General features: G+C 45.6%; 4 protein-coding genes across 7 annotated transcripts; 3 read left to right on the plus strand and 1 right to left on the minus strand.

Moving 5' to 3' along the window:
* The first annotated feature begins 2377 nt into the window (after positions 1 to 2377).
* Positions 2378 to 8889, plus strand: TMED2 (transmembrane p24 trafficking protein 2). Of its 2 annotated transcripts, XM_058816598.1 has the most exons (5): positions 2378 to 2583; positions 3776 to 3968; positions 4350 to 4370; positions 6245 to 6352; positions 7413 to 8889. In XM_058816598.1, the coding sequence occupies exons 1-5, from the start codon at positions 2404 to 2406 to the stop codon at positions 7535 to 7537; spliced, it is 627 nt and encodes a 208-aa protein (XP_058672581.1). In that variant the 5' UTR covers positions 2378 to 2403; the 3' UTR covers positions 7538 to 8889. The 2 variants fall into 2 exon arrangements, with proteins under 2 accessions (XP_058672581.1, XP_058672582.1); XM_058816599.1 differs by lacking the exon at positions 4350 to 4370.
* A 593-nt stretch (positions 8890 to 9482) lies between these two features.
* Positions 9483 to 17126, plus strand: DDX55 (DEAD-box helicase 55). Its single transcript, XM_058816399.1, has 14 exons — positions 9483 to 9604; positions 9832 to 9882; positions 9969 to 10055; positions 10620 to 10711; positions 10805 to 10867; positions 11447 to 11596; positions 12088 to 12277; positions 12414 to 12496; positions 12871 to 13002; positions 13906 to 13998; positions 14620 to 14734; positions 15390 to 15558; positions 15894 to 16186; positions 16564 to 17126. The coding sequence occupies exons 1-14, from the start codon at positions 9497 to 9499 to the stop codon at positions 16726 to 16728; spliced, it is 1791 nt and encodes a 596-aa protein (XP_058672382.1). The 5' UTR covers positions 9483 to 9496; the 3' UTR covers positions 16729 to 17126.
* EIF2B1 (eukaryotic translation initiation factor 2B subunit alpha) lies at positions 17025 to 20549 on the minus strand. Of its 2 annotated transcripts, none has more exons than XM_058816400.1 (9): positions 20491 to 20549; positions 20285 to 20386; positions 20063 to 20199; positions 19867 to 19983; positions 19580 to 19692; positions 18886 to 18954; positions 18138 to 18213; positions 17818 to 17943; positions 17025 to 17406 (listed from the first exon to the last, which is right to left on the minus strand). In XM_058816400.1, the coding sequence occupies exons 1-9, from the start codon at positions 20501 to 20503 to the stop codon at positions 17251 to 17253; spliced, it is 909 nt and encodes a 302-aa protein (XP_058672383.1). In that variant the 5' UTR covers positions 20504 to 20549; the 3' UTR covers positions 17025 to 17250. The 2 variants fall into 2 exon arrangements, with proteins under 2 accessions (XP_058672383.1, XP_058672384.1); XM_058816401.1 differs by lacking the exon at positions 20491 to 20549 and adding an exon at positions 20463 to 20481.
* Positions 20550 to 20703: 154 nt separating this feature from the next.
* GTF2H3 (general transcription factor IIH subunit 3) lies at positions 20704 to 25419 on the plus strand. 2 transcript variants are annotated; one of them, XM_058816680.1, is made up of 12 exons: positions 20704 to 20898; positions 21185 to 21294; positions 21835 to 21998; positions 22259 to 22321; positions 22556 to 22585; positions 23034 to 23062; positions 23147 to 23221; positions 23410 to 23463; positions 23685 to 23753; positions 23877 to 24012; positions 24095 to 24131; positions 24218 to 25419. In XM_058816680.1, exons 2-12 carry the CDS (start codon positions 21218 to 21220, stop codon positions 24285 to 24287), a joined length of 804 nt encoding a protein of 267 aa, XP_058672663.1. In that variant the 5' UTR covers positions 20704 to 20898; positions 21185 to 21217; the 3' UTR covers positions 24288 to 25419. The 2 variants fall into 2 exon arrangements, with proteins under 2 accessions (XP_058672663.1, XP_058672662.1); XM_058816679.1 differs by having other exon boundaries at positions 20751 to 20898; positions 21188 to 21294.
* Positions 25420 to 25796: the final 377 nt, after the last annotated feature.

Consider the following 25796-nt stretch of genomic DNA (forward strand, 5'->3'; position numbering starts at 1 on the left):
GCCCCGCGCATGCCCGCGGCCCCCGCGCATCCCGGTACCGGGACCGTTCCCGCATGCCCGCGGCCGCCGCGCATCCCGGTACCGGGACCTGCCCCGCATGCCCGCGGCCCCCGCGCATCCCGGTACCGGGACCGGCCCCGCCGGCCCGAGGCGCGGGGGATGGCGCTGCCCCGCGGGGCTTCGCTTGCGGTGGGGAGAGGAGCATCGGCAAGGGTGGGTGCGCTTCGCTCGGTGCTTGTCCCGCAGCAGCGGGAGGGCTCTCGGTACCGACCGCTCCTGCGGCCCCGTCCGGGGGGGAGAGCCGCGAGTTTGGGGGCAGAGCTCGGAGCCCCCCGGGCTCGCGGTTCGGGTCCCGCACGGACGGTGGAGCCGGTTCGCAGGTGTGACTGTGAATGTTTGGATGTTCTTATTTCCATAGGGTTTAGGAAGGGATGCTTCAGATGAGTCTCTACAGATAAGCTAAATGTGCCTGGAAATAATTTTAGGTCCCAGTTCTGCCATTTGATATATGCAGAGTAGGAAGAATGCATTTTATTTTGGACAAGATATGATGAGTAATACCAAACACTGGAACTAGTCAGGAGAAATAGCAGTGGGGCTGCAAAAGCCAAGCCTGGAATGACTTGACACGTGCTGCATGTTGTGAATACAGCATTAATTATCTACCTTTGGCAGATGCAAAACGCCCGTGTAGGTGAATGGGAGGAATGAACGGTGAGAAATGTAACACTGTAGTACCAGAAATGCAACACTGTGACACCAGACCAACTTTTTAATGCAATTCTGTCACAACCTCGTTCTGCCACAAGGTACAAATTATTGATCTTTTCATGCCCTTTCAGTAGGTACCAGGGCAGCCCGAAGGGGAACAATCAGTCCCCAAATATCTGAGCCTGTCGATCAATTGCCTAAGTTATAGCAATAACTCAGTGAAAATATATATCTATATAACATCCATGAAACTTATTCCCAAAGTTGAACACCGCAGGATATTGCACAAAGTTCCAGGAGAGCAGGGGGATGAATAATGGTGTAGTCATCCTTTCCTGGCAAAGGTGCTTACACAAGGAGGAGGAGCAGCCTGAGCAGAATCTTGGAGAACACTCTGCAGTACCTCAGGGGAGCAGCTATGCTGTGAAATCATCGTTTTGCCCAAGTTAGAGATGAGAAAAAGTTTTTGCCACAAGAATTTGGTACTACGCGAGTTCCCGTTGTTCTGTTCAAGCGTGGGTAGAGGAAAAATACAACAATGTAGGGAACATGTGTGGAAAGACCAAAACTACAGCTGAGAAAGGTGAAAAACCAGCACAGTTTGTGTATGGGAAGCAGCAGGTTTGATGTTGGCCTGATCCAAACTCATGGAATATGGCTTGGCAGGAAAAGTGTCTCATCCAAGCACGCGTGTGACCTGCAGCTCCTCAGGCTCAGCCTGTCTGGCAGATTTTGTCCACACTTGTCCCCACCCAGTGCCTGTCCTGACACAGCAGCTCTGCCGGCCCACACCTGGAGCAGAATGTGCTGATGGAAATCTGCCATTTGTGCACATAAACGTGTCTGGGTGTCACCACGGCTACAACAACCGCGCTTATTGGCAAAAGTAACACATAAATATTTCACTGGAAAGCCAGATTGTGTGTTAGTCTTTAACTCTTCCCCACACCATTAAAACAGCTAGTCATGAAACAGGCTGCCTTCAGCTTAAGTATTAACTTCTGTATTTCAGTTTGGGAGGTTTAATTGGAAATTAGCGCTTAAGCATGGTCATGCAAGGAATGGGTTTTTAAACAGTTACTCTGGGGTGAAGCAGAAACTGGACGTGCCATGACTGTGTTTCCTTAAGCGTGAATAGCCCACAAGCTGGGCTTCACTATTAACATCTTAAACGTTGGCTGCTCCCCAAACATCTCCCTCGCTGCAGCAAGTTCTGATTTCCCAATTTTAGCAGCAGCCGCAGCAGCCTCGGCAGCGGTGACAGCCGCGGTGACAGCCGCCTTGCGTCCCTCCCGCCTGCCCTCATCGCCCGCGGAGCTGCCGGGACCCCTCAGGAGCCGCCCCCCCCATCCCCTCAGCCTCCGTTTCCCGCCTCCTGCCCTCTCCCCGCCCCGTTGCAGGGCAACGCCCCCTCATTCCCGATCCTCGTTCTGATTGGCTCTCGCCGCCACCGCCCCGCCTTTTCTCCCCGCTCATTGGCTGTTCCCGCGCGTAGGTCCCGCCTCCCGCGCCGCGCGGGCGCTGCCTCGGCGCCTTGGCGGTCCCGCTGCCCTTTGTCTCCCGGCGGCCGCCGTAGCGCAGCCCGTACGTGGCAGCGGGGCGGTGGCGGCCAATGAGCGGCGGCCCCGTGCGCCGGAAGGGGCGCGGCGCGGGCCGGAAGCGCCGCTCGGTGCCGCCGCCGGTCGCTCCGCCATGTCGCCGGTGCGGGCGGTGCTGGCGCTGGTGGCCGCGCTGGCGGCCCCGGCCGCCGCCTACTTCGTCAGCATCGACGCGCACGCCGAGGAGTGCTTCCTGGAGCGCGTGCCGTCCGGCACCAAGATGGGGCTCATCTTCGAGGTGGCCGAGGGCGGCTTCCTGGACATCGACGTGGAGGTGCGGCGGCGGCGGCGGCGCGGGCCGACCTTGGGGAGCGGGGCCGTCCCGGGGCCGGGCCCGTGCGCTTCGGCCCCGCTGTGTGCGGGGGCCCTGGGGAGCGAGCGGGGAGCGGGGCCGGAGCCGCCCCCGGGCCCGGGATGGTCCCAGCGGGCCCGGGATGGTCCGTGCGGGGCCGGGATGGTCCGAGCGGGCCCGGGGCGGGCTCGGGGCGGTCCCGCCGCTCCGCGGGGGCTCCGTGCGGCGGCGGCGCTCCGGTCTCAGCGTGGGCGGCTCGGGCGGGCCCGGTGCCCCTGCGGTGCCACCCCCGGCTCCGCCGCTCGAGGCTCGCTCGGGCTGTTCCCCCTTCCCGTGGGGATTCCGCCCCCGCCGCGCTCGGTGCAGCCTCGGCACCGGGAATTGTGTGGTGGGAGGAGCGCCCGCGGTTGCTCTGGAATCGGTGCTTCCCTTTGAATTGAAAGTGTTGTGTTTAATCCCGGTGGTTGGCGTCGGGGAAGTTCTGAGCCAATTCTGATCTTCAAATAGGAATCGAATCAGGAGATACCGAGTACGAATCGATTTAATCTGCTAGAGAGCAGGAAGGGTTTTGTTTGGGATGTCACAGATGTGGGAGCTGTTGCTGAGTCCTGTAGCAGTTGGGAATGACCCAAGGCTGGGACACAGGACAGGGCTGGCAGCTCTGAGATCCCTTCCCGTGTCCCTTGTGGAGGCTCAGCAGCAGTTTGGTCTGGTGGGATGGGAATTCAGGATCACAATGACCCCGAGAGCTCAGAACTCAGGTGTTCAGTCCATTTGAAATGGTAACTGCAACAATGCCCGACTGTGTGTCTGAAGTCGATTGGAGAATGGCTTTTTTTCCTTTTTGTTTTCCTTCAGACATCAGAGATAAGGTTTCCCCTGCAGTTGTTCATTTGCCAAAGAGCCAGGGTTTGAGGTTTACTTGCTCTTGACTGCTTATCTCGACCACAGGAGGCCAGGGAGGGAGTCTTTTCACAGCTTTCTTTACCAAGAACTTTGTGGGGTTTTATAAAAGAGATTTCTGTGTGGGGAGCTGCACCAATGAGTTGTGGGAGGGAGAGATTGAAGTGTGCCAAAGCAGGCAGATTGCAGATGGTGTTGGTGCCTGTGATGGTGCATTTGAGAGCTCTGTGTTTGGAATTCAAACCTGTGACCCTCTGTTTTCCCCCCACAGATCACAGGCCCTGATAATAAAGGGATTTATAAAGGAGACCGAGAGTCCAGTGGAAAATACACCTTTGCTGCCCACATGGATGGAACCTACAAGTTTTGCTTTAGCAACAGGATGTCCACCATGACTCCCAAGATAGTGATGTTCACTATCGATATCGGGGAAGCTCCCAAGGGGCAAGACATGGAGACAGAAGGTGAGGAAGAGTGCTGGGAGGAGCTCAGCTCCAGTTTGGGAGCCTTTCCCTGCCTGCATGACTTGGGAACTTGAGTAGGGCTCTCAGCATTCCCATTCCTCCAGGTGTGGTTAGCTGTTCTCCTGCACAGCTAAAGTGGATGTTTTTAGAGCTGGTTACACAATTTGAGGCAAAATCACCAGAGAGGCCCATCTGCAGACACTAATCTTCCATCCTTTAGCCCTTCATCAGTGCCATCCTCTGATTCCTAGCAGGCTCAGCAGAGTGGAGCCTTAGTTGTAAATGTGCTGATAGGAAACTTCTCCCATAGCTGTGTAAATGACTGTTTTATCTGCAGCCTTTTGTCCTGTACCTGTGTTCATCTCTCACACTTTCCTCTAGGTGGTGGAGATACCTGGGATGGTATGTGGACTGCTTTTTGAAAGCTCCTTAGCATCTTGTCTCTGGCACATGTTCATTCACTAACAGCTAACTTGGCTTTTTCTCTGTAACATTGGTTTGGAGCATGGGAATGTCTGTATTTAATAAACTACCCCAAAGGTCTGATTCTGAGCAATGCTGAGCACCTGCAGGCTCCCAGAGGCAGGTTTATACCCTGAGCAGCTCTTGGGATCTGCTCCTTGCACTGAGGGCAGTTTGCCTTCAGGTGGTTATTCATGGCTGACAGAGGATTTGATCAGTTTAGGTGAAATTGAGCTCAAACATTGAACATCCAAGAATGCTGGATGGTTTTGGCAGTGTTTGCCTTCTATTGCTAAAGGGGATGTTGAGTAATCAAAAGCTTTAGGAGGCAATAAGCTGCTCCTAGGTTATGAATTATTGCTGATGTGTCAGGGGGAAAACTCAAACTTGTCATTTGCTGTAAAAAAATAAATATATTGCCTAGCAAGTTATAAACTTTATAAATAAAACAATGACTGTAGCTAGAAAGGGCAACCAATTCTTGTTTTCTATTTTGGCAATTAAATAACTTGGGCTTGATTGAGTGCTTGATGTCACTTAAAAAATAGCACATTCCTAACTTTGGATATTTTTTAAAGACTCACTTAAATCTTTTATTGAGTCTGCCTATATCTGTTGTAAAGAGTATTAGTGCAATAAGACAATTTCTGAAGTGAATTTTTGGAGTGTTTTTACACTGTCCCTGCATCTGTAGTTTCCTCTGTTACCAATAAACTGCACTTGCTGCAGTGACCAGCTGGCCATGAAAGTAAGGGATTTGAGGTACAGGGAAAGTGAGCGTGGTTTGCACAAATATTGAGATTTTAACTGTAACTTGTGTGAGTGTCATTCTCTGGTCCTCTCTTTTGACTGTTCCCCACAAGGTGTGTGTTTTGAATAACCTGTTTTCAGATTGTGATCTGAAACACTTAATTTACAAATAAACCTGTAGTAAGGTAGCTTCCAAGCCAACTGTGTCCCTTGAAAGGAAAATATGTTGGGTTTTGTGACTTTTAAAGAGAGCTGATTGCCCAGGGTGTGTCTGTAGAATAATACCTCAACCTGATGCTAGAAAACTTTGCAAATACCTTGCCTAATTTATAAATTTGTGGTGGACAGATATTTGAGTGTGGATGTATTGAAAAGATCCTGTGATTGTCAGTCAAACCACTAAATCTGAGATCTCTGAGCCTTCCATTTGCTGACCTGTCTCAAGCTGGTTTTGTGCTGCTGGTTTGGTATTTAACTCCTCTCCTGCTTTCACAACACCACAAGTGAGGGCTGTGCCAGCCCCCCTGGGCATTGTGCCCCCTCAATGCTGGGTTTCAGCTGAGCTTGAAGATCACAGGATGGGATTTTTTGCTTCAGAAAGTGATCTCATGATTTGCCAGCATCATGATCTTGAGCTAAATTCTCAGTCATTCTATTTTTGCAAGCTTAACAACTAGGAAAAGCTGTCATGTTAAGATAATTTGCTTGGAATATATTGGATGATATTGGCAAAATAGATAGTAGTGTGTGGTATTGATCTCGTGCATTCTTCCATTCTGTTCTCCTGGAATAGTGTGTGCACACTGGAAATGTGGGCTCTGTGCTGAGTCTGAGCTGTGTCTCCTCCTGTTGGATGTGGAGAAATGTTCTCCCACTTGTTAAACACCACAGAGACACGTCAGGGAAAGTGCTACAGAAACTGAGCTTGGCTGTCAGGGTAGGAAGTGTTCAGCTGTACTGCCAGACCTACAGCAGGAAATTACCTTTAACTGCTCATAAATCCATTGAAATCCTTGTCTCCAGTCATTAACAGCCTTTCTGATGCTTCTGAAATTGCTCTGCAGCTCACCAGAACAAGCTGGAAGAGATGATTAACGAGTTAGCAGTGGCCATGACAGCAGTGAAGCACGAGCAGGAGTACATGGAGGTGCGGGAGAGAATACATCGAGCAAGTAGGTGCCAGCCCAGCCACTGCCTTCCCCTCTGCTCTGACCTGTGAATGGGCATCTCAACATCACTCCATGAAAGCTATTCCCACTGACTTCAAAAGTAATCATTTAAATCCTGCAGGGCCTGACACAGAGTAAAGAATGGAGGTGGTGCTTGCAGTCATCTTTAAATTGGCTTCCCCTCGTTGTTATGCAAAATAACATTTGCTTAAGTGATGTAAATTCTGCACTTGTTTGAGTGGTGTATTCATGCAGATACCAGTGATGGTGTTATTTAATCCATGTACAAGGGCAGGGTGAGCCATGGGGTGGTTTTAAATTGGAAGGGAGGAGGTTCAGATCAGATACTGGGGAAAATTCCTGCCTGGGAGTGTGGTACAGCCCTGGCACAGCATGCCCAGAGGAGCTGTGGCTGCCCCATCCCTGGGGGTGCCCAAGGAAGGTGTCCCTGCCTGTGGTAGGGGTGAGATTGGATGAGTTTTAAGGTCCTTTCCAACCCAAACCATTCCATGATTTGTTTCCCAAACTTTGGTTGAACTGTTACTTCACCCTTGAAGTGGATGTGGTTTAATAATTGAGCCAAAATCTTTTTTTAAAATGTTTTGTTGAAATAGAGCAAAATTACTGTTACTTTCGTGGGTGAGAATCAAGGGCAAGTATTTTTCATGTGAAAACACAACATTATATGAAAGCAGTGTTCCCTCAATTATTTGAAGCCATGAATATCTCCAGTTTTGTGACATTTGTTACTAAAAATCTGAATGTTTAGAACCAAAGATGGTGACCCCTCAGAGATCAGCAGTTCCTGCTTGACTCTGAAAAAGCAGGAGGCTTTGTTTGGCAGCTCAGAGGCCAGAAGGGTGGGCAGAATAGAGATGCTGCAGTGCATGTCCAAAGTGGGTTTAAAAACAAACTTTTCAGAAAAATCCCCCTCAGATCTCATCTCTGTGATGGACCTGACACAAGCCCAGTGCTTCCTGTGCAATGCTCCAGTTTCACTGCAGAATGTTTGCAGTTTAAATGCTTTGTTACTAACTACTTTTTTCTTTTTTTTCCCCAACAGTTAATGACAACACAAACAGCAGAGTGGTTCTTTGGTCATTCTTTGAAGCCCTTGTACTAGTTGCCATGACACTGGGACAAATCTACTACCTGAAGAGGTTTTTTGAAGTCCGAAGGGTGGTGTAAGATCCTTCTGTGGTCTCAGATTTCAGTTCACTCTCTACCAAACATCCTGGTCACAAACAAAAAAAAAAAAAGTCATTTAGTTTCTGAACCCTCTTTACTGAACTGTAAAACTTATTTGCTTATGTTCCTTCCTAGTTAAGAAAAAAAAAAAAAAAGGAATTGTTTTTATATATCTTCCGTAGCAAAAGCTGTGCTGAAATCTTGTCACTTTACTGGCATCATTTTGTTCCACTGAGATCTGCCCAGTCTGTGTGCTAAGCAAGGTCCAGGCAAGCTGCAAACTCTGTAACTCACTCCAGTAACAAGCTCTTCTGTCCTTTCTAACTTCTTTCCCTGTCTGCAGAAGCACTTGCACTTCTGCCCAGGGAAACGGTACAAGGCCCTAAGGTGACTGTTTGCATCCTCACACCCTCAACCCTGCAGTAGGTGTTACCAACCTGAAATAATCCCTTCTCCACTCACAGAAACTGCCAAGGAAAAGCTTAAAATTCATAAATTCATACCTAGTTGCTATTTAAAAGATAGTCATCAGCAACTGTCTTAATGATACCAACTTCTTCCCAAAGTTCTTTTTAATTAAATAGTTGATATAAAAATGCTTTTTTTTGTTTTCTGCTCATCACCAAATGTTCCTTACACGGTTTTTAGTCTCTCAGAGGTTTTATTTGGAAGCCAATTGTGTGCAGTGTCTTGGCAAACACTGGTGAACCCTTTGGCTTTTGCAGGTCCAAAGCTCAGACTGTTTGCCCGGTGCCCAGGGCAGAAAGTTCAGGAATTCTGGGTTCCTGAGGCCAGAGGGTTCTGGATCCTGGGGGTTCAATCCACGCTATGCAGCCCTTGTATTTAAGTGCAGTGGCAAACTCTGCCATGATCTGATCAGAATTAGCATAATGCTAAATACTGGTGTGTTTTCTTTTTTCAGGCACATGTAGATTTGTTTTTGTACAAAGTTCCTTTCCTCGGTTCTCTGATGATTGGTTTAAAAATTTAAGAAGCGTCTGATGTGGGTGCTGAGCCAGGATTATGTTGTGACTGATGTATATTAGTTGTAATCATTTTTGGGGGTGGGGTGGGGTCTTTTCCAGGGGGGATCCTCTACAAGTAACACACAACAGTTTTGTACAATTAATTTAAAATTTGTTACAGGTTTTCATGTTCCAGGTAAAGTTTTTTCAACCTCGGGCAAACACTTGCAGCAGTTCTTCAGAGAGGTGGCTGTTACACCTTATTGCAACTGTTGTGTGCCAATATTTTTGTGTAAAACACTGAAAATTGAATTCTAAGATGTACATTTAAAAATTGCTCGTGAATCTAAATATGACCCAGGTTCGATAAATAAACAAATTCTTTAAAAAAAATAAAAAACAGCTTTGTGGGTTTTTTTCTTTAATACTTTAAGGAAGTACAGATTAACACAAAGGGGTTTTTATAAATTATTTATTTAGTAGTGGCCATAAACTGAACCACAAGAAGTTCCATATCAATGTGATATGAGCACTGGAAATGCCCAGGGAGGTCGAGGATTCTCCCTCTGTGCAGACATTCCAAACCCACCTGGTGTGTTCTGTGTCACCTGCTCCAGGTGACCCTGCCTGGGCAGGGGGCTCAGACTGGCTGACTCCAGAGTTTTCTCACAATCCTAACGATTCTGTGATTCCCTGCTTCCTTAAAATATCAGGAATTTATCCAGAGTCCATCCAGAATAAATATCAGGTAGCTCTTAACCTACAGCTTAGGTTTGGGGTACTCGGGTGGCACAGCGCTGCTGTAAGACCCTCAGAAGTACTCACTGCGATAGGCAGCTGCCATAAAAATGGGAATTTTTGGTTAAATCCGAAATTTATTTTTCGCGGAGGAGGCGGAACTGATGTGCGGCGGAACGGAGGTGCCGCGGTTGTGTTTCCGCCGAGCGCCGCCGCGGGTGCCGGTGCGGGGGAGCGGCGGGGCGGTGGCACCAAGATGGAGGCGGTGTGTGAGGGCGGCTGGGGCTCGCTGCCGGTGCCGCTGAGCCCGGGCGTGCTGCGGGCGCTGCGCGAGCTCCGCTTCCACCAAATGACCCCGGTGCAGGTGCGGGGCACGGCCGGGGAAGGGAGGCCGGGCTGGGGAAGGAGGGCGCGGGCGGTGTCAGGAGCAGCGGGGCCGTGGCGGTCGCAGCAGTCCTGAAGCCGCATCCGTGATTTCCCCACCGGCGCTGCCTGGGTGATGTTCACAGCGAGCTCTCGTGTCAGAGGAGTTTCACCTCTGTGAGATTTATCACCTCTTCACCTGCTCATGTGGTGCTTCTCTTTTTTCAGTCTGCGACCATCCCGCTGTTCATGAGTAACAAGGATGTGGCTGCGGAAGCCGTGAGTGCTTTCCCTTCGTGCAGCTCCTTTTTTCCAGCCTTGTCTCCGGAGCTGAGGGAGGGCTGACGCTGTTCCCACTCTCACAGGTCACAGGCAGTGGGAAAACCTTGGCGTTTGTGATTCCCATCCTGGAAATCCTTCTCAGACGGGAAGAAAAGTTAAAGAAAATGCAGGTGAGATTAAAATATTCAGTACTAGGTTTGTTTTTATGATGTGCCAATAAGATTTGAGAACTTCAGGAAAATAACTATAAGGAAAATTTCCTACACGCAGAGTGACTGTGCTCAGCAACAAAAAACTGTTTAAAGCCTGGAAATAAAATTGAGGTGCTCTCATTGCACTTAGGTACAGCTTCTCCTCTGGCAGGAACAGAACAGGGCTCTGAGCTCTGAGAAGAATGTCCCAGAATATGGAATACACCGATGCACTGCAAGTGAGATTTGAATCCTTTTTAGCACCTATTGACCTTGAATTCATTTTAGTGTGCAGGGACCTTCAGTGTCATTTGCTGTTAAATGCCATTGTTAGGTGCTGCTCTTTCAGCAGAGATATTTTACACACTGATACAAAGTCTTTCAGAGACATTTTTGGATGTTTTTTATGCTTCATTGTATTTCTGTGGAAATGTTTTGTCTGAAACCAGGCTCACAATCATGGCTCATATTCCCTTAGCTTGAAAGGGAGGATTCTGCCCAAATCTTTCTTTTTTTTTCTCCCCACAAATTCCTGTTTTTCAGGTTGGGGCTATAATCATCACCCCAACCAGGGAGTTGGCCATTCAGATTGATGAGGTGCTGTCACATTTCACCAAACACTTCCCCATGTTCAGGTGGGTGAACTTCAACATTTTCATGACCACAATTCCTTCTGTCACCCAGCAAAACTTCCAGATGACCCAAACCTTTCTGTTTCACTGTTTCAGTCAGATTCTTCTCATTGGAGGGAGGAACCCCATGGAAGATGTGGAGAAGTTCAAGGAGCATGGGTGAGTTGTTTGTTCAGTGTCTCAGAGCTGTGGTTTTCTCCTTGTCAGGGCTCTCAGCCCAGAGCTGTGCTCCTGCTGCTGCTGCAGTGGGATGTGCTGCCAGAATCTTTTGGGGTGAGCTGGGAGATTGTGGGGTCTGTTCCTGGAGTGAGGTACAGCCCTTATGTGACATCAGCTCCATTCATCTGCTGACTGGGTGAAGAACAGAACTGAAAATGCCTTCAGTGAATATTTCACTTCTCCCTGCTCATTAAAGTCCTGGAACTGTTTGGTGCTGATGCTGATGATGGAGTTTTGAAGGAGCCCTGTTTGCCCCTGGCTTTTGCATGGAGGCACCAAATATTCCTGCAGTGATAGCTGCTTGCTGTTTATTTTCTAAACTTTTATTTTCTAAACTTTTCTTTCACCTGGGCATTCCCCCCCACGCCATGCCACTGAAACATGGTGCAGTTAAAGGTGACAAAATGAATTGTTTTACTGAAGAGTGCAGGGCAGGTCTGTGCTGTGGGAACAATGCCAGGGGTTCTCCAGATTGCTGCCCCTGGGTGAGGGAATTTTTCTGTGTGTGTGCCCCCACAGGGGGAACATCATCGTGGCCACCCCGGGCCGCCTGGAGGATCTGTTCAGGAGGAAGGCAGAGGGGCTGGACCTGGCCAGCTGTGTCAAGGCTCTGGATGTGCTGGTGTTGGATGAAGCTGACAGACTCCTGGATATGGGCTTTGAAGCCAGGTATTGAAAGAATAGATTTTGGTGGTTCTTCTGCAGTTTTAAATGAGTTGATGGATGTGAATGAGCGTGGCCTGCAGTGGCCTCCAAAGTTAGTTTGTTCTGTTTTTTGAAATTTCTGAATTTGTTCTTTCATCTTTGTTCTGTAACTACACAAAGCAGTTGCTAAGGGGGAGGAGAATCAGGAAATGTGGGGCCGCGATGAATATGGAATTTCCTTTGCTGAGATGTATGTTAGCATATCTCTATTAATAAATATCATTATTCACACTTCAGAATGGTTAAAACACTTTAACTAATAAACTTTGATCTCTCTTTTCTCTGTATTTCTGAGAGAAATTGAGGTGATAGCTTACCTCTCTTTGTCTCAGAGCTAAGGTAATTATTTCAGTAGCAGTTTGATGTGATAACAAAGCCTAAACTCCTTTCCAGTGATTGAAGCTCCTCCTGAGGGAGGCCTTGGGACAGTTCCATTTCCCTGTGCTCCCTTGCAGCCTGAATGCCATCCTGGACTTCCTGCCCAAGCAGAGGAGGACAGGGCTGTTCTCAGCCACGCAGACCCAGGAGCTGGAGAGCCTGGTGAGGGCAGGGCTGCGGAACCCCGTGCGCATCTCGGTCAAGGAGAAGGGGGTGGCAGCCAGCAACACCCAGAAAACCCCAACTCGCCTGGAGAACTTCTACATGGTGTGAGCCTGGGCTCCCACTGAGCTCCCTGTCCCCTCTCCTTTCTTCCAATAAGATTTTAAGTCTTGGCCACTTAGGATCACCTTAACAGGAGAGCCAAAGTCCATTTTTTATGTTTTTCTTTTGCATTTTTTAGATCTGCAAGGCAGATGAAAAGTTTAACCAGTTGGTGCATTTTCTTCGTCAGCACAAACAGGAAAAGCATTTGGTCTTTTTCAGGTAATTCTGTTTGTGTTTCTTTGTGAGAACAGTTTGGTTTTTAATTACCCAAATTCCAGAACTCTGCCCTTTGTTGCAAAGGACACAGCTGTTTTCAAAGTGATTAATTTTGAGAGCTGTTTTTTAGAATATGGTGCCTAAAAAGAGATTAATCATTGCTTCATGTCAGGATTGTGTTATTAAGCAAAACATAAACTTAATGCATTTTTAAAGTAAGACATTATAGATGGTTATATGTGAATTATAAAAATTATGTGCATGTTTAAATAAAAAGAGTGTATATTTCTGAAAGAGCTTGGGAAACTCTGGCTTGATTAAACCTGATTAAAAATGTAGCATAACCTTTTGCTTTATGCCTGTCCTTATCACTACAGCACATGTGCCTGTGTGGAATACTATGGGAAGGCTCTGGAATCCTTAATTAAGCAGGTGAAAATAATGAGCATCCACGGGAAGATGAAGCACAAACGAAACAAGATTTTCACGGAGTTTCGGAAGCTCCCGGGGTGAGAACGGGGGAGTGGCTGAACAGTGAGGGGGAGGTGGTTGTGTCTGACTCTGCTGCTGCTGCTGCTGCTTGGTGTGGAAGGATGGCTCAGGTGAAGGATGCTCCAGGCTGGCTCTGAGTGTGTTGATGATATCACAAATTGTGATGTTGATAATATCACAAAGTGTGACCACAAACAAAGGGAGCATCTGCACCCTACTGTAGATAATCCATGTGGCAGCACAGGAGGTGAGCACACTGCACTGTCACTTGCTGCAATCACACATTAGCCCTGATGTTTAAACAAACTGGTAGCAAAAATCAGCTTTTCCTGATTATTAACCAGAGTGGAAACCAGGATGTTCCTTTGTTGGTGTATGAGCAAGAGCATGGCAGCACTGCTGTGACCTGCCCACAGGGAAATGTGCTTTGGCAGCTTTGCAGGATGCTGTTAAGAAACTCTTGCCTCATCAACTGTCATTTTTGTTATTGCATGGGACCCGAGTTTTAGCTTTTTATGCTATGAGAAAAATAATTACCAGCAGATTGTAAGAACAGCTGTTGAAAAGAACAGCATGGCAGTTCTGCTAAAATTGTCACTCAAGTCTTGGGTCTTTTATTTTAACATTTATTATAGTACATTCAGCTGTGGTGGATGCAGTGCTGGTTTAAAATTTGAATTTTTAATGGGGAATTAATTTGTCTTAGAAATGTAATATAAATCACAATAATTTTCAAAATGTTATGTAGAATTTTAGGTGGTGAAAGCTGCAATTACCTTATATTTTGTCTGTTTAAAAACTCCAAATGTTTTAGTGTTTTGTTCCTCACTCTCCAGTGAAGGTGCAGAACACAGAGCTGTGAGGAGGCTGGCTCTTCTCAAAGGACAGGTTAATGAAAATCCACTTTTCCTTCTTCCCAGGGGCATTTTGGTGTGCACAGATGTGATGGCCCGTGGCATTGACATTCCAGAGGTGCACTGGGTGTTGCAGTATGACCCACCCAGCAGTGCCAGGTACAACTTCACATCCTGAGATCCCTTTTCTTTCTGTGTGGTCTTTTCTTTCTGTGCTTTTCAGGTCTCAGTTAGGAACAAAAAACCACATAAAACACATTAATCACTTCCTGGGGGTTAATCTTGGGGAACATACAAAATAATGCAGGAGCTAGGCTGAAACAGTGCAGGTTTTGTTGTCACTGCTGACTTGCAGTGACTCTGTGGGGTGTAGGTGTCAGTCAGGGGGTGATTGTCACATCTCTGTGCAGAGGTGGCTCTGGGGTTGGGCTTTGTGTGAGAATATCAGAGAGTGAGAGGTGACACTGGGGTGAAGGAGAACAGAGCTGAGAGCAGGGACTGAGCTCTTCAAGGAATGGTACATTGAAAGCTCACAGGAAAGGAGCTTTTCTGTGGATTTTAACTTTTGCTGTCATAATTCTTCCTCCAACTTGCTTGAACTTCACTCCCAAAGCAGACACCCCTTGCTTTAGCCTAACAATTGAGTGGGATGGTCACACACCTCTTGTGTTACATTTTGCTCATTCCTGTTGGTTTGTTTAGTGTTTCTCATCCCACAAGATTTGCCCTTTTGCTGCCCAGTGCTTCCAAAGCCACTGAGTCTCTGCTGGGCTCTTTCAGTGCCTTCGTGCATCGCTGCGGTCGCACGGCGCGCATCGGCAACGTGGGCAGCGCTCTGGTGTTCCTGCTTCCCATGGAGGAGTCCTACATTAACTTCCTCTCAATCAACCAAAAGGTGAGCAGCCTTTTACTCTGCCCCAAAGCAGGAAAGAGCAAGGGCACAGACTTACTGATAGGAGCTTTGAAATCAGAATTTGTAGAACGTGGGGTTATACACGTGGGTAATGTTTTAGCAGAGGTGCAGAATTAAAAGACAAGAGCTGCTTATTAATCACTAAGTACAGCTGGAATGTGATTGCTCCAGTGTTAGGCACTGGGTTTGTAAGAGGAACATGCAAAGAGTAAGGAAAGGCCTTTAGTTCCTAGGGGTGTAAATGGAGCGTTTGAGGAGGACAGTGCTGGCTTACGGTCCTGCCCCAGCAGCTCACACCCTGCAGCCTCTCTGCTCTTTACTCTCAACCCCTGCAGTCTCCATGCCTGCTCCTGCCTGTGAGGGATTCATTGTGTGAGTTCTCTGGAGACCTCCTAGCGAGAGCAGAGCTTGGTGAAGCAGGAGATGAAGATGTTGCCTCTGTGGAGCTGCAGTATGAGAACTCCTGGAGCTGTTGTGTGGGGCTGATGGTCAGCTCAAGTGTTGGAGTGCCCAAAGGGAAAAGGGTTCAAAGCTTACTGGGGATTAACTGGGCAAGAAGGGTGAGTTTGAGGTTTCACAGTGCATTCCACATAATTTGGGTGAATTTTGGTTTTGTTGTTTATTTTCTGGTTGCCAGTGTCCCATGCAGGAAATGAAACCACAGACAAACGTGCTGGATCTTCTCCCCAAGCTGAAGTCCATGGCCCTGGCTGACAGGGCAGTGTTTGAGAAAGGGATGAAAGCCTTTGTGTCCTATGTGCAGGCCTATGCCAAACACGAGTGTAACCTGATCTTCCGGATCAAAGGTAATTCCCACCAGGGCTGGGGCCTCTCACTGCTTTTCTCTGACAACTTTTGGTGTTGTCCACGAGCTTCAGCTTCTGATTTTTGATCTCACATTCCCTTCCACCACCATCAGATTTTGACAAAACTTTCAAGCATCTTGTTTCAAGAGAAAACATTTAAATATGGAGCTTGACCAAACTGATAAAAGCAGAAATAAAAGTGACTTAGTATTGTTGCCAGTATTAAGGTATAGAGTGCAAACAATATTTTAAAATAATGTAGACTTTTTTTCCTTTCAGTTAAATTAACCTTTTAACCAGCAGAAAAACTGACTTTATGATCTTTATTTCAACAGATCTGGATTTTGCCAGTCTTGCCAGAGGTTTTGCATTATTGAAAATGCCAAAGATGCCTGAACTAAGAGGAAAATGTTTTCCAGACTTTACTCCAGTCACTGTCAATACAGACTCCATTTCATTTAAGGATAAAAACAGAGAAAAGCAGAGACAAAAGAAATTAGAAGAACTAAAAAAAGAAAGAGAGGAAAATCAAGGGAAAAAGAAATTTGTAAAGAACAAAGCATGGTCAAAGCAGAAAGCCAAGAGGGAGAAGAAGAAGAAAGTAACAGCTAAAAGGAAGCGTGAAGAGGTAACTGTGTCCATCCCTTAACTGAAGTGATTTCTGTAGTTTTGCCAATGGCAGAGCCCTGGGATTTCAGTGGGGTGGAACTGATGGCTGTGAAATAACATTTTAGGACTTGGACAAGCAAAGCTTAAAAAAAGGATGGAGGTTTTTGAAGCCAAACACTAAAACAACTTCTCAGCACTGATGCTGGTCAGTAATAGGATTTTTATTTCTCAGAAGTGCAGAAGTATGGCCTGAGGGTGCTTTTGTCAATTGAATTTATTATTTTCTGCTTGGATATTTCTGGCAAACTCTGACTTGTAATCTTCTCTTGTGTTCAACTGTGTACAATGAAAACCTTTTGATGTTGTGTTTAATTTGTTGTTCTCAACTTCCAACAGGGCTCTGATATTGAAGATGAGGATATGGAGGAACTGCTGAATGACACAAGACTCTTGAAAAGATTAAAAAAGGGAAAAATTAGTGAAGAAGAGTTTGAGAAGAAACTAACAGGCAACCACAGGCTCAAAGCAGAAACTGTTGAGGACATAGATTCTGAAGGCTGACAGTCACTCTAACCACATTTTTACATTAAAACACTGCTTATTTCAATAAAACTGGATTTCTATAAAAATAGAGAACAAAATACTTGTATAAAAAGAGAACAAAGCTGATCTAATTTCTTCACATGGAGACCTGGCATCCCTAAGGACACAGAGTCTGCAGTTGTTGAGAACAAAGCTAAAAGCACCACTCTGCTGTGGCAGGAGCTGCAGGGTTCCATCAGCAGCCTTGGGCATGTTTTCATTTTGGTTTTTTCAAGTACATACCACAGATCAGTAACAGCAAACCTCAGAGTGAGTCTGGATACACCATCAGGGATTTTATTTAAAGTATCAAAATAATCCATCCCTCTTTAAAATAATTTAGTTGTGGCCTTTAGAAGCTGTAATAACTTTGGGAACTTTTTCAACAGTGGTCCATAATTATGTTAATCCTTCTAATGGCATTTCCTTGCCATATTCATGTATCCTTCAAGTTCTCAGAATCCTGGCAGTCCCTGGAGGTGACACATCTGTGTCTCTGGGTTACAGGTAGAGTTTAATGAGTTCATCACTGACAGCTGAAGGAGTCAGCACACCGAGGTCTGTGAACAGCAGAGTGATCAGAGATGGGGAGGTGTAGTCAATCCAGGGGTGCTCCTCTTTTAGGTTCTGACTTGTTTTCAGAGTGTCTGCTTTGTACTGGAAGGAAACAGAGACCATGAGTTACTGCACAACTGCAAATTAAATCCTCTTTTGGGCAAGAGCAGTGCCACAGCCTCAAGCAGATGTTTGTGGTGAAACTGAAGGAAGTCAAGTGCACACACTGGAGCCACCTTGGCCTCAGCTCTTTTCTCTTGTGTAAAAAGTACAATTTGTAGTTCTGGAGTTTGTTGGTTTAACTGTTTCTTACCCTCAGCTGCTCCTGTGCCCTATAGGAACTGCTTTAGGAACACGGTACCAGTATCAGACAAATTATGGCTGTTTGGTGCCTCTACCATGGAGCAACTCCAGAATATACCACAGCAGAGAGAGCCAGATAATCAGAGATGCTTAGAAGACAATTTTTCACAGGCACATCAGTGAATGAGATGGAAGTTGAGTTTCTCTCACCTTAAACCTGTCAGGGACATCCTGCTGATTGAGAGGGAAGAGTCTGACAAACTTGAAACTTTCTGCTACCACATAAAATGGCTTATTCTGGGCTTTGGCACACACAGCAATTTGATTGGTGCCAATCTGTGGGGACAGATGGAAAACAACATTGCAGACTCAGTGCTTGCCTGAAAATATTGCCCAGCTTCCAACAATTAACAGACATTTACTGGATAAAATCCACATGGAAGAGGCTTTTCAAAAAGCTTTAAATGCTTCAGACAAACCAAACTTTAAAAGTCCAGAGTGTACAGAATGATGTAAGAAACTCACATTACCTTGTTGATAATGCCTCCACTTTCAACTACACCTTCAGCACCAACTAACACCAGGTCCACTTTCTCCATAATGTAGCTGTTAAAAGGGGAGAAAAAAATCCAAGCATTACTGGGTAATAGGACAAATAACTTGCTGAACAAAACAGAAATGGGTAATTCAAACAATCTTTCCATTTTCTGCACTAATTCCAGCTACCTTTTGTAAGTCCACATGCTGCTACACATCCTTGGAGTGAGATTTCATCTCCTTTCCCTGCAGGAATATTAAGCAGCCTTTTCTTCCCCAGCCATAGCTGACCCTGGCAACTGTGTAAAAGCTGGAAGAAGCTGAACTCTAACTAGGAATGTTCAGATTTGTTGTAGTTGTTTCTTTTCTCACAAGTACTGGGCTTGTGCTAAGCAGTGGTGATTTAGCAAACACCTTAAGAAAACACAAAATTATCACACTTATGGAAATTAGGAAAAACAAGTGGCTTCTTTGTTTAGCACCTCAGTTCTTTTTTACAGATCTGTACAAGTTCTTAGGTCTGGTTCTTTCATTCCAACATGCAAAATCAAATGCTTGTGTTGTAGCTGACACATTCTAATTGTGCACCTGAAGCTGGAACTCGTTTGGCCTGTTGGATGGCTTTGACAAACTAAGTAATATCTCTGGGGTTTGAACAAGCTGCTCACATGTAAAGTTATTTTGTCTTACTGTCAAAATGAAATTGTGATGAAAAAGATCAAAATTTATCATCAGGCTTACCCAACTGCAGCATCCAGAATCACAGTCACGGGAATGTTCAGTTTCCTCAGGGCTTTTGCCATTTTTTGCCTATTAAAGAAACATTTGGACCTTAACAATTATTTTTTTAGAGACAATAATAGGAAAATACTGTCTGAAAGACTGAAGCCTGTGACTGCCCCCATTCCCCTGCTGGTAGAACAGAAAATTAATTATTGTATAGAAATGGAAGGAATTGTTACATGTTGTTAGTGACATGTATTACCCAGTGTGCAGGGTTAACTCCTTCACTTACACAACATTTGCTCTGAAGGAATTATTTGGCATTTTTAAATGACATTGTTAGCTATATATTTTACTTTGCTATGGTTAGCATAATACTGATTATTTTAGCCTACTTCTTAAAGAGACAATTATAAAGCACTTGTCTCCCATCTCACAAGGGAAAAGTAGGTTTCCTGGCATTGACCAAAAGTCTGTGAACCTTAGAGGGAAACCTACATAACACTAATTAGGATGTCAAGTACGGAAAGTTAATTACCAATATTTTTTAGATTTATTTTTTCATTTGTCCAGAATAACGAGATATGAGCGACACTTGCCATTTAAAATGCCCCAGCCAAGCCTAGCAGCTTTTCTTAGGGCAGGACAAGTTGGATGGTAGCTGTAACTTACGCTGTTAACCAAGATAAACCCCAAATTACTGAATACTCACCCTGCTTCGTCTGGCTGTGACTCAGTAACATAAACACTGAATCGCTTCTTGGCCTCCACGGCTGCTTCCAACACCCTGAGGACCACCCTGGAGTAGGCATGTGTCAGTATTCGCTGCCAGGACAAAAAAATTCACATATTACATCTGCTGAGCCTCGGGAAACCTTGACTTTTGTCCTGGCTTGCTGTGCAGAACGAGGTTGTGCAGAAGCCCCCACCAGACTCCTCTGCCCTCCTGTTCTGCAACAGCAGAACCCAACAGCAGCGCCCCTGCCCCGGCCTACTCACAGCACCGTCTCTGATGAACGGGTGACACAGCTTGGCGATTTTATTCCTCGACAGAGACACTTTGGTCAGGAAGATCTCCCCGCGCTCGATCATGATTTCTTTGCACTTGGAGTAGTCCTGGCAAAGAGCGGGACGCGGGCTGAGCGGCCGCGGGCTCCCGCAGCCGCCGCAGCGGGGCCGGCCGAGCGGCCCTTACCGAGTACTCCAGCGAGGTGAGGCTGATGAAGCGCAGGAAGAGCTCCCCGCCGGAGGACACGGCCACCGAGGAGTCCACCCGCGACAGGGTGTCGATGGCGTCCCGCAGGCTGTTCCGCAGGCCCTGGATGGTCTCTCCTGAGGGGAGGCAGACACGCGTGCTCAGGGGCTCGCCCCGGGGACAGCCGGGGCTCCGCGCCCCGCCCGGGGCACCCGCGCCCACCTCGGTCCTGCTTGAGGAATCCCAGCAGCGCTCGGATGGCGGCCACGGCCGAGGCGACATCGGGGTCGTCCCTCAGCTGCGCCCTGAACGTCTCGATCAAGTCTGAAAGGCAACGGGGAGCGTCAGGCCCTGCTCAACGCGGCCCGGCGGCTCCCGGGGCTCCCCGCGCCCCCGTTACCGTCCGTGCCCATCGCCGCCCCCGTTACCGTCCGTGCTCATCTCCGCCGCGCTCCGCTGCGCTCCGCCCGCCGCGCCGGGGCGTGGGGAGGCCCGGCCGGGGCGTGCCCGGATGCGGAGCGCCGGCCCGGGCGTCATCCGCGGGCGCCGCAGCCGCTGCAGCCCGGCCGGAGCGATGAGCGCGGGTGAGCGCGGCCGGGGCGGCCCGGCGGGGGCTGCGGGTGCTCCGGACGGGTCTGGGGGTGCCGCGGCGGGGCTCGGGCTGCTCCGGGGAAAGCGGAGGCCGAGAGCGGGGCCCCGGGGCTTCACCGCTCTGCTCGGGGCCCGCAGTGACGCCGCTGTGCGCTCCCTTTGCAGATGATGAGCTGAGCCTGCTGATCATCGTCCTCGACACCAACCCCATCTGGTGGGGCAAGAGGGCCCTGGGAGAGGCTGAGGTACGGTCTTTGGGCGCTGGCACTACTGATGACCATTTCTGGGGGAAATTTTATCATTTTTTTTTACTTCTGAACTGTGCTAATATTGTCTGCTAAAGCAGGTATAATGGGTATCGTAATACCTTTTGAAATAGCTATGCAGTATTCATTAGAGCTTTTTTAACAGCAAAAGCTTTTTCTGCATCTTCAAATGTAGGTTTTTAAACTGCAGTCATTTCAGAGATTACTTCTGAATTGCTTCTCTGTAAATGTTACTGTGCTACATCTGCTCTGTTCTTTTTTCCAGCAGTTCACCCTGTCGAAATGCATCGATGCAGTGATGGTGCTGGGGAACTCCCACCTGCTCATGAATCGCACCAACAAACTCGCTGTAATAGCAAGTCACACTCAGGAAAGGTAGAGCTGCTTCTGAACAGTGTGAACGTTTCCAGTTTCCTGTATCTGTCTCCTGATTTTCTTGCTTGATGGCGAGAATCCAAGTTAAAAGTGTATAATATATTGTCTTAAAAAAATTAGCTGAAACTATATAGGAAAGAACCATAATGAGTTACAATGCACCAAAAAGAAGACAGAAGGGAGATTTAAATAGACTTAAAAATGCTCAGAGAGAGAATGGTAGATATATGTGGAGTAGAGCAATGCAAATGGGAGAAGTTCCCTGTTTAGGGGATATTTTTACCCCCAGATGTTTGTGAATCTCAGGATCTACCCCCAAGTGCAGCCAAAGAACTTTGCAAGATCTATTAATAGATGTCTCAAAAGGAGGGAGCTGAATGTGGGTTTTTCTCCAGTTTAAGGTCACCGACCTTACACAGCCTCATTAATGCCTCAAGCATTAAAAGGATTTTAAATTAAACGTCAGAGTATTGTTATTTGCAGCTGATTCATTTTTAGCATTTTTTCTTACATGAATGCTTTGTTTTCCCTCGGTTTCAGCCGTTTCCTGTACCCTGGGAAGCGTTGGGCTGCTGCAGATCCCTTTGGAGAGGGAGGCCCTTCCATGGAATCTAACTGCTCTGGCAGCAAGGATGGAAAATATGAATTATTAACAGCAATAAATGATGCAATTGCAGAAGAGATTAAAGACCTCATGACAAAGAGTAAGGAGAAGAAAGTTCTACGCTTAATATGCAGAATTGGAAAACACACTTGTATTGTCAACGAGTTGCAGAAATGTCCTCTGTTTTCACCATATGAATTTTAATATGCTTAAAGTAGATGAGTTTATTATGTTTGACAGTTCAACCCTCTGCATTGGTATTATTTGCCAAAGATGAAATTGTGTAGTATTTTGTATTGTTAGGTTCAGTAGCTGCTTTTATATATAAAAGTCACTTTTGCACTTTTTCTTGTGTTGCAGCTGACATGAAGGGCCAGCAAACAGAAACCCTGTTAGCAGGATCACTTGCTAAAGCACTTTGTTGTATCCTTTTGATTACAGAATCTTCAAAGCCTTTATGTGTTCTCAAGATTGTTTCTTAGAATACTAACTTTCACTATTCTTGTTTTGTTATAATACTTAAAACTGAAACATTTGCCTGATGGCTGTGGCTTGTGCTTGTCAAAATCTGTATTGGCCAAGGTGGTGAATGTGTGGTATGGATCATGGAGTTATTTCCAAGAAGGGAATGTAGATTCCTTAATGCCAGCAATGTAGACATCAACAAGATGGGCAAAGACCTAAAAGGTATCACCTCTTTTCCTGTTTTCAACACTGAGTAAATATTTTAACCTGAATAACAGGTATAAATACACATGCACACACAAACAAATATACATGTTTGAACACACCCCCATTTCCAAAATTTACACTAACAGGTAGAGATTTATTTTGATCATTTGAAGTTGCCTGAATTAAAAATGTTGAGGGACTTGATCAATGGTCCACGTCCTTAGGGAGATTTTCTGTTGTGTGGAAATAAACTGTAACTGGAATTTCTGTGGAATAACTGGAGGTTGAGAGGAATTAGTCCATAGATAATTGCCACTGGGACTGGAAATAGTTTCATTTAGGTATTTTATCTGACGTATTAGATCTAACATCCAGTATATTCTGAGGTGTCATATGCTACAGAATTAAAGGGGTGCTGATTAAACAAGGTGCTGATGCATTTCTCTTTCTTTTTAATACTTAGCAAATCAAGAAATTAAATCAAGGATTCTGGTAAGAACTTTTGCTGTCACAGTTTTCTTTTAGTCTTGAAATCCAGTGATATATGTAGGCTAACAAGTCTGAGTTTGTATTTAGGTCATAAAAGCTGCAGAAGACAGCGCATTGCAATACATGAATTTCATGAATGTGATCTTCTCAGCACAGAAACAGGTGAAGCTGGCCTTTTTTTCCATTTATATTGTCTTTTATTTCTGTGTAAAGATAACACAAATGTTAATTTCTCTTATGATTACATAATTTATAGTGCATTTATCATGGAAACAAGTCATGACAGTAACACTGACAGAGCTGTGTGGGTTTTGGCTAAATTTGTTTTTTGTGCATGCCGTCTCTTGTAGAGTATTTTGATTGATGCCTGTGTCTTGGACTCTGATTCAGGTCTTCTACAACAGGTACAGACTTGCTATTCTTATTTGCCATTTATATTAACTCATAAAAACTTGATGTTAGTTCAACACATTCTTCAGCTCTTTCCTTTAATCAAGAGTGGGTGTGGAAATACGTTCAGTGGATCTGACAGTTCTGCCATGCAGGCCTTGTGCAGTACAGGGATATTCTGAATGCCCTGTTAATGTCATCAAACAACAATCTGATCATGGTCTCTGCTTTGCAGGCCTGTGATATCACGGGTGGCATATATTTGAAAGTGCCCCACATGCCATCCCTTCTGCAGTATTTGTTGGTAAGTCACTTAATAAACACTTCAGTGTTTTTCATGTGTCAGATATGAAATATTCACTTATCAATTCCCGATAATACAGGAATAGCAACCCAATTGACAAAATACTTTTCTCTATCCATGCAGTGGGTTTTTCTCCCTGATCAAGAGCAGAGATCCCAGCTCGTCCTTCCACCTCCTGTTCATGTTGACTACAGAGCTGCCTGCTTCTGTCATCGCAACCTCATTGAAATTGGCTACGTCTGCTCCGTGTGCTTGTCAAGTAAGCTTATAAATATTTAACAGCCTGATTTCTTACATTCCAATGACCTGTTTTAGTGAAAGCTAATTCTTTGATTTTTCAGTATTCTGCAACTTCAGTCCTATCTGCAGTACCTGCGAGTAAGTGTTTACTCTTTGTATTTCAAGGGTGGGTGTGGGAATATGTTCAGTGTATCTGACAGTTGCTTTTCCATATTTTTTTCCAGAACTGCTTTCAAAATATCATTGCCACCTGTCATGAAAGCGAAGAAGAAGAAATTAAAGGTAGCTGCATAGCAACATTATGTAAATACATCATTACCTCCTCCAGAATTCCATGAAATGGAGCCTACTTGAGAAACTGATGGCACTTTTTATTGGATATGAAAGAGAACTGTATGCAGTGCTATTACTTGTTTCTTAGGGGATAAGTATTTAAAATGTATGTTTTATATGCAGCCTGTTAAGTAACAAATCACTGTATTACCATGTAATCTGTGCTGTTTTAATACTAATTCTTCGCTGTAAGAGGAACCAGAAGTTGCATCCTGGTAAAGAGACACAGCCTGTGAATTTGAGGGTATTCTGCCCACTGCAAAGTTTCACACCTCTGAGTTATTTTCAAAGTCAAGAAAGCTTCGATTCTTTCTGTATGTTGGTGTAAAGCTAAGAATGACCATTTCTAGTGTGTAGGATCAGAATTACAGCACTGTGTTGTTCAGGGACTTCAGCTTCTTACTAGCAATATGAGCCATCATTTTCAAGATGGTTTGTGAGCCACTTGGAAAGAAAAAAAAGGTGCTAACTGCCCTGCATGTGCACTCACATGTATTCATATTCTTGTGAATGTACTGTCCTTGTGGTATTTCTTTCTCAATTTATTATTTCTTCATTTGTGAATGAAAAGGCCTCCCTTAGTTTAAAATAGCATCAATAAATGCAGACTAACTGGTTAGTCTTCAAGGTTTTATTTTGAAACTGGAAAACAAGAAATGTAGTTGTAATCTGATAACAGGCACAATTCTTATTTTTAGTATGTGGGTTTCCATCTGACATGTGACAAGAACAAAGACTTTTGAATTGGTGTCTTTTATGGCAGGAAGGTCTGCTGTGTACTTCTGAATGTCGCTTTCATTTAAAGAAACAAACAGAATCTCCTTCTAAAGAGAATCATATAAATTGGTAGTTTAACCTTTCTCCTGAAAGGAATAGAGAGGAATTTTTTTCCACGTAGAAAACGAGTTATTTTTTCCTTCCCAATGTGTTTACAGGAATTTGTCAGGTCTTGATATTCACTTCAGGTTTTGTCACTGTAACAGCTGCAGTGCCAGTTTTTTCTGGGCTTGCCAACTTAACAAGGCGAGCTTTTTTTCATTGACAAAAGCCTTTTTGTGTGAAGGCTGTATTTATAATTTACGTTGTATAAAACTTTTGTAATAAAGACTGTCTCTTTTTCAAACATGGTCAGTTATTGCTTTGATATTTAAGGGAGAGCTACATGATTTTCCTGGAGTTTTGTTGTTTGAGTCATATTAGTAAACAAATGGATTCTTACTTATTTCCTACAAGTTACATACTTCTCTTCTTAATTAGTACTCAACTGCCTCTTGGTGAATGATTCTCTCACTTCTCATTTTAATTAGTCAACGTGCTCAGTTTCTCTCTTCTTTTGGGTTTGGATGTTTCTTGTGTCACTGGTCTCCTACCAGAATTACCTTTTAGCTGCTTGGATCTGATTTCAGCACAATTTTTGAGCTGGTTCTATTAGTTTCTTCCTTAACTGGGAAGATGTCCTAGTGGTCATAA

Source organism: Ammospiza caudacuta, chromosome 18 (genome assembly GCF_027887145.1).
Source record: "Ammospiza caudacuta isolate bAmmCau1 chromosome 18, bAmmCau1.pri, whole genome shotgun sequence".
Lineage (NCBI taxonomy): Eukaryota > Metazoa > Chordata > Aves > Passeriformes > Passerellidae > Ammospiza > Ammospiza caudacuta.